This window comes from Vidua macroura, chromosome 25 (genome assembly GCF_024509145.1).
Source record: "Vidua macroura isolate BioBank_ID:100142 chromosome 25, ASM2450914v1, whole genome shotgun sequence".
Lineage (NCBI taxonomy): Eukaryota > Metazoa > Chordata > Aves > Passeriformes > Viduidae > Vidua > Vidua macroura.
The window spans coordinates 568,447-574,887 of NC_071595.1; the positions used below are offsets into that span (position 1 = coordinate 568,447).

The 6,441-nt window shown below is 68.8% G+C and overlaps 1 protein-coding gene and 1 long non-coding RNA gene across 3 annotated transcripts; one reads left to right on the forward strand and one right to left on the reverse strand.

Annotated features, from left to right (window-relative positions):
* Positions 1–128: 128 nt before the first annotated feature.
* EVA1B (eva-1 homolog B) lies at positions 129–3,093 on the forward strand. 2 transcript variants are annotated; one of them, XM_053999047.1, is made up of 4 exons: positions 129–272; position 1,013; positions 1,448–1,564; positions 1,647–3,093. In XM_053999047.1, the coding sequence occupies exons 1-4, from the start codon at positions 195–197 to the stop codon at positions 2,051–2,053; spliced, it is 603 nt and encodes a 200-aa protein (XP_053855022.1). In that variant the 5' UTR covers positions 129–194; the 3' UTR covers positions 2,054–3,093. The 2 variants fall into 2 exon arrangements, with proteins under 2 accessions (XP_053855022.1, XP_053855021.1); XM_053999046.1 differs by lacking the exon at position 1,013.
* A 6-nt stretch (positions 3,094–3,099) lies between these two features.
* On the reverse strand, positions 3,100–3,605 carry LOC128819102 (uncharacterized). The gene is made up of 3 exons (XR_008440641.1): positions 3,519–3,605; positions 3,361–3,424; positions 3,100–3,287 (listed from the first exon to the last, which is right to left on the reverse strand). It is a non-coding gene; the product is annotated as an uncharacterized LOC128819102 (long non-coding RNA).
* Between the last annotated feature and the right edge of the window lie 2,836 nt (positions 3,606–6,441).

Sequence of the window (6,441 nt, forward strand, 5' to 3'; positions counted from 1 at the left end):
CTGGGACGGGGCCCGGAGCCGCCCGTGGCCCCGCTCCGGGGCGGTTCCACTGCAGGGCCGAGCGCGGCGTCCCGGGGGAGCGGGACGAGCCCCGGCCCCGCGCCCCGCTCAGCACCGGCCGGGGCTGCCATTGGCTCCGGCGGGAGCGCTGACCGCCAGCCGCCTCCGAACTATTTCCTGTTGCTGCAGCGTTAATGCTAAACAGACCTTGCTCTCTCTTCCCTCGCTCCAGCCAAAGTGCAGCGGCTCCGCCGCCGCCGCCTTCCCACCCGGTGAGTACCAGCCCCGGGCACCGCGTGGGGCTCGCACCGCGGCACCCCGAGGGACCCGCGGCCACCCGGCCCGACGGCCACGGCGGGTGTCGAGGCTCGGTCCCGTCCCGGCTGGGCTGCCCTGGCGCTGGGGGACGCGGGGCTGGGGGCACAGGGCTCGGTGACACCCAGCTCGGGCTGCGGGGACGTAGCGGTTGATGCGGAGCAGGGGACACGGTGTAATGCTCGGGGCTCGGCTCTTGGGGACCCGCAAGGCCCTACAGGCAGCACCCCGCCATCGGCAGGGGATCCCTGGGGTTCCATGGTGGGCTGTGCCCCTCCAGCCCCACCGCAGCCCCTTGCCGGGACAGGGGCTGGCCGTGCAGCCGCTCCATGGGGAGGTCACCCGCCCCTCCTAGGGACCCTGCTGGCCTTGTTTTGGGGTGTCCCGCTAGAGGGGCTGCCCAGCCCCGGGACGTGCTGCGGCCCCTCAGCTCTGGACCATCCGGGATGGTTTTGCTGATGTGTCACATTTTCTGCATTTCTTTCCTCATTCCTCCCTCTCTGGAGCCGTTTTCTGGGAATGAGCTCGTCCCCTGCCAGGGCCAAATTTTCTCCCGCCATGCCCTGCCCGTCGTCCTGCCTCCCATCCTTCCCAGTTGCCCTGCTGCCCATCCTTCCTGCTGTCCTGCCTTTCATCCTGACCGCTGTCCTGTCCTGGTGGCCTTTGCACTGTGCCTGGCCTTGTCCCTGCACTGCAGGGTCCCACGGCAAAGGGCCAAGGCTGGAGCTGGGCTGGAGCAGCGTGGGGGACAGGGACAGGGGCAGGGACACTGCCCCAAGAGTGTGTGGAGCACACGTGTGTGCCCACGAGCACTGGCAGCCTGGTGCTGGGACCCTGCTCTGCCCCGTGGCCGGGCACGGGACAGAAAGCCTGGCCCGGTGCCACGGATCCGCCTGATGCCGTGGCCAGGAGGAGCCGTATCCGTCCCGGTCCCTGAGGAAGGACAGAGGGCGGCGGGAGTGGGATGGCTCCAGCTCAGCATCTGTGGGCTTCCAGCCCTGGATGGAGCAGCCCAGCCCCGCTGGAGCTCAGCAAGGAGCCCCTGGGCGCAGCCGGGCACGGCCTTGAAAGGGACGGGGCACCTGGGGGGATCCCAGCCCCTGCAGAGCGTTGCTCAGCCCGTGTCCCGCAGATGCCCAGCGCGTGCCATCCCTGGAGCCGCTGAGAACTGCCGGGCACAGCATGGAGAGTCGCCGGAGGGACATGGAGCTGCTCAGCAACAGCATGGCCGCGTACGCCCACATCCGAGGTGAGCCAGGATCGTCTGGGAGGCCACCGCGGGCCCCCGGCAGGCGCGGGCAGGTCCCTCACCCCCTCCGTTCCCCCCGCAGCCAACCCCGAGAGCTTCGGGCTCTACTTCGTGCTGGGCGTCTGCTTCGGGCTGGTGCTCACCCTGTGCCTGCTGGTGCTGCGCTTGTCCTGCCGGGCCTCCCCGCGGCCCCCGGCGCGCCCCGGCGACCTCAGCGAGGACGACGACGACGAGGACGAGGACGAAGAGGACACCGTCGACCGCGCAGCGTCTGAGTCGCTGCTGCCGGTGACCGAGATCCCGCTGGAGAGCCACGGCCCCGGGGACGGGGCGCTGGCCGTGAACGTGTTCGCGTCGGCCGAGGAGCTGGAGCGGGCGCAGCGGCTGGAGGAGCGGGAGCGCATCATCCGCGAGATCTGGCGCAACGGGCAGCCCGACATCCTGGGATCCGGCACCATCGGCACCCTGGGCCGCGTCCACTACTACTGAGCCCGGCAGCTGCGCTGGCACGGTGTCTGCTCCCCCACGGCTGATCCCACACCGTGCCAGGAGGGACAGGGGGGCTGCTCGCTGCCCCTGAGCTGGCAGAGCTGCCTTGGACTGTCCCTGCACCACGGAGAGCCAGACCCCGGGGTCACGGGCACCCCCGGGGCTGGACTTGCCCCCACCACGGTGGGACACGATGCACTTTGAGCCATTGGTACGACGGCTGGCACCAGCCGAGCAGCGCCGGGACGCGCGGGGACAGGGACAGGGACAGGGACAGGGCAGCCCTCGCTGCCCGGCTCAGCCGGGATCTGGTGAGGGTTTCACCCCATGGGCAGGGCCGGGCTGTACCCCCGTGTGAGCCGTGGGCTCCTGCCACTCAAACATGGTGCTGTTGTACGAACTAGAGCCCAGCGTGGCGGGTCCGGCGTTTTGGGGGCCCTGGACACAGCGACGGTCTCGGCCCCCCCCCCCCCAAAGCCAATTCCTTTCCCGGCCCCTCTAAAATTAGCCGGGTCTTTTCCGGCGCCGCCCACCGTGACCCAACGCCCTGCGGCCGGACCAAGGCGGATGTTCCCGCTGGACTCTGGGCCGGCCGCTGCTCCCCAGGGATGCGGCAGCTCCCGCCGGGCTGAGCCGCATCCTGCCCCATCCCAGCCCAGCCCGGCCCCGCGGGGTGCCGGGCCCCGCTGCCCCCTCCCCGGCAGTTTTATAAAAATAGCTCCTTCCCAGGCTGGTTCCCCCCCGCCGCCAGTGCCAGCAGGATCCAGATGTTTTCCAGATGTTCTCCAGTGGCTGGAGGCCAGGATGTGCTGGGGCTGGGGCTGGAGCTGGCCTGGGAAACTGTGCGGGGGTGGAGGAGGAGGGGGAGGAGGAGGAGGCCCTGCCCCAATCCAGCCACGGGCCCTGGAGGGACCCCTTGTGCCATGGTGGGACCTTTTGTGCCTGGCAGGACCAGCCCGGGCCTTCAGGGGCATGGCAGCCAACAGCCCTGAGCCCCCACACAGCACTCTGTACCCAAAATAGTTTATTTCAACAATTTCTATAGGTCCAGGGGCTGTTATGCTTCAAGGAGCAGTGCCTGGGTGTGGGGTGGGCATTTGGATCCGATGGGTGCAGAACCAGGCTGGGGGGGCACACGGAACCACGTGCCACCCACCTGCCCCGTGCCATGGGTGGGCACCGCAGCCCCCCCATGCTAACAGGGCAGCCCCTTCCTCACTCGCTCGATCTCCGCCTGTGGGGAGAGGCTGTGATTGTTGGGGGGCACAGGGGCCCCCAGGACAAGGCAACCCCTGGCAGGGACTCACCTGCAGCGCCTGGCGCTGAGCCCGCTCCTGGCACAGCTCCTGCCGCAGGTCCTGCAGGTCCCGCCTGCAACAAGCCAGGCTGGCTCAGCTGGGACCAGGGCGAGCAGCAAACAGCCAGGAGCCACCGGGGACTCCCTGACACCCCCATCCCCACTCACAGGTGCTGGACTCGCATCAGGTCCACAAGGATGTGCAGGGTCCGGACCTCAGCCTTCAGGTCCTCCAGGGCCAGTGGCCTCCCCTCCGACACCTCCAGCCCCTCTGTGCTCCATGGCGGGACAGGCGCCTGCCCCGTGCTGGGGACAGGGGCACAGAGGGCAGCACGGGGCAGCCCCTGGGGCTGCTCCCCACCCTGGGGACCCCCCGTGCTCCCCAGGACCATGCTGGGTGGCCGCTGGCCGGGCACTCGTGGCCGTGTGGCTGTGGGGTGGCTCAGCCTGGCTGTGTTAACTGACACCGTGTTGAAGCCATTGGCATCTGCCACAGAAAGAACAGGAATCAGCCCCTGGTGCTGGAGCTGCAGGCCCCTGCATGGCCCCTGCATCCTACCTGGGTCACCAGCTCTGCCCCACTCCGTGTCAGCTGAGGTGCTGGGCTGGGGGTCACTGGGCCTGGGGACAGCAGAGGTGAGAAGTGGCACAGCCAGGGAGGTGCCAGCCCCACACCAGGGCCAGCCACGAGCGTGGCGCTGGCCCTGGACACCCCAGCACAGCCACATGTTTCTTACTTGGTGGCCAGCACAGGGGCTGGTTTGGTCTTGGCAGGAACAGGGGGAGCAGGAGCCATCCTCTTGGTGAGTGGAAGCTTGGTCGGCTCCATCCTCGCTGGTGCTGGGAGCTCTGGGGAGAGCAGGCAGAAGCAGGGCTGAGGCCGGGACCAGCACTGACAAGAGTGGGGCAGGAAGCGCTTCCTGCTCGTGACATGCCCTGGCCCAGGCACATCCCTGTCCTTCCCCCTCTCCAGCCCAGGACTCACCCGGGGGGCTCGCTGTCCTCGCCCTCCTTGTCCTTCTCTCTGGTTGCAGCTGCCGGGGAGCAAAGGGGCTCGTGGGGTTCTGGGGAGAGATCCTTGTTACAGCCTCTCCCAGCCCCACACCAGCCCCGCACCAGCCCCGCTGTGGTCGGCGCTTCCTCTGTGTGAGGCGGAGCAGGCAGCTGCAAAGCTCCCGTGAGCACGGGCAGGGTGTCATCCCACTGCCATCCACGGCCCAGCAGCGTCCCTGAACCCTGCGGTCACACCAGGACAAGCCCTGGCGTGGTGGGATACAGCAGGCCACGGGCAAGTGCCCACGGACCACCCTGTTGTCACAGCAGGCCCCCCTGTCACCACGGTTGGCCATGCAGTCCCTGTGGTGGGCCACCATGTCCTTGTGGTGGGCCACGTTGACCCCATGGTGGGCCAGCAGCCCTGATGCTGCCCGGTCCCTGCTGCTGCCACCAGCACAGCCCTTGTCAGAGGGCCAAAAGGAAAAACAGACACCAAAAAACGGTGCTGGCATTACCCACCCAAAGATACGGCCGAAGCACCAAGGGCTGCGGGGATGAGGAGCCCCTAGGCAAGGCCCCAGTGCCCCTGGGCTCTGGTGGCACAGGGTGACGGTGCCCAGAAGTGCCCGGCATCCTGCCAGCCCCTCGCCGGCAGCTCTCCCGCGCCCCAGGGCACGGCACAGCCCTGGAGCAGCAGTGTGGTCACACACGGGCGCTGCCGTGGGGATGACGCCCGTGCGCGGGACCCTCGGAGCCGCGGCTGCTCCCTCCTACCTGCCGCTGTGGGGCTGCCCCGAGGCCGAGCCGTGCCGTGCCGTGCCAGGCTGCCCCGGCCCCACGCTGTGCACGTGATGCCGGAGGAAATCGGCTCCACGCTGGGAAGGAAGTTGAAGCAGAGCGCACCTCAGTGCTGGTCCACGCCGCATCCCCGTGCCCCACCGGGGACTCCTGCTCCCCGAACCCACCTCGTGCCCTTCCCGGGGCTGCCCGGCCGTGCCGGCGGGACACCGAGGCTGGCTGGACACCGGGGCCAGACTCACGGGACTCCGTGCCGGGACGGCAGCGCAGGTTTCGGCTGCGGGAGAGGCTTTGGATGAGGATGGGACTGGAGGACACCGGGCCGCGGGCAGGGAGCGCTGGCACAGCCCAGCCCTCAGAGCCGTGGCCCCCCCTGGCCACCCGCAGCCTGGAGCCCTCACCCACCTCCTCCGGCCCGGGCAGGGCTGGGCCGGCTGTGCCACCGCGGGGCTCGGGGCTGGCACCGGGGCTCCTTCCCTGCGTGACAGGGCTGTGGCTGCGGGGCGAGCCGGGGCCAGGAGCGCAGCCGGCCCGGGCTGACGGCTCACGCTCACCCGGCTCTCACGGCGGTTCTGTCACCCTCGGCCGGAGGGGAAGTGAAACCCGAACCACAGAGAGGCTGAAACCCACAGAGCGTGAGAGTGGCCGTGCTGCAGCTGTCCCTCCGCAGGGCCTGAAGGGTCAGTGTGACACCAGGGATCCTCCTGGTCCTGGCCACTGCCTGGTCCAGGAGACAGCGTGGATATTCCTTTTGGCCAAACGCATCTGACCCACCAATACCGACCTGGGGGCAGGGAGAGGGGCTGGGAATCAGCCACGGGGCAGAGAAGGATGGCAGAACAGAGGTTCCATTGCAGACCAGGAGGTTGTGCTCCCCAGGTGTGGCCACTCAGGAGCTGGGCACACTGGGCACCCATTTCCTCAGGCTGGCTCAAGGCTGAGTGTGAAGGGAAGCACCAGCCGTTAACCCAGCACGGTCCCAACAGCTCTTGGCCAACACCATGACCCACAGCAGCCAGGAAAGCTGAACTGCTGCACAGGCTGCACAGCCAGCAGCCCCCCAGCACCCTCCCTTGGAGAAGCTGCTGCTGCTGGGCACCAGCCAGGGCAGCACACGGGGCTGCAGCTGCCCAGCGCCGGGACCAGCCCGGGGAGCTCCTGGGAGGAGCTCGGTGTGGGAAGGAGGGAGCTGGTCCTGTGCACGGGTGACACAATCCCTGACAGGGCCTGTGCCTGTGTCACCACTGTCCCCAGGCAATTACTGCCAAAGCAGCAGCTGAGCGATCTATTAATGCAT

What these genes read in the sequence shown, in the direction of transcription:
- EVA1B (XM_053999047.1), top strand. Translation starts at nt 195, where the DNA reads ATGCTAAACAGACCTTGCTCTCTCTTCCCTCGCTCCAGCCAAAGTGCA. An exon ending in CGCGTACGCCCACATCCGAG is followed by an intron (nt 1,565 to 1,646) that starts GTGAGCCAGGAT and finishes TTCCCCCCGCAG; the next exon opens with CCAACCCCGAGAGCTTCGGG.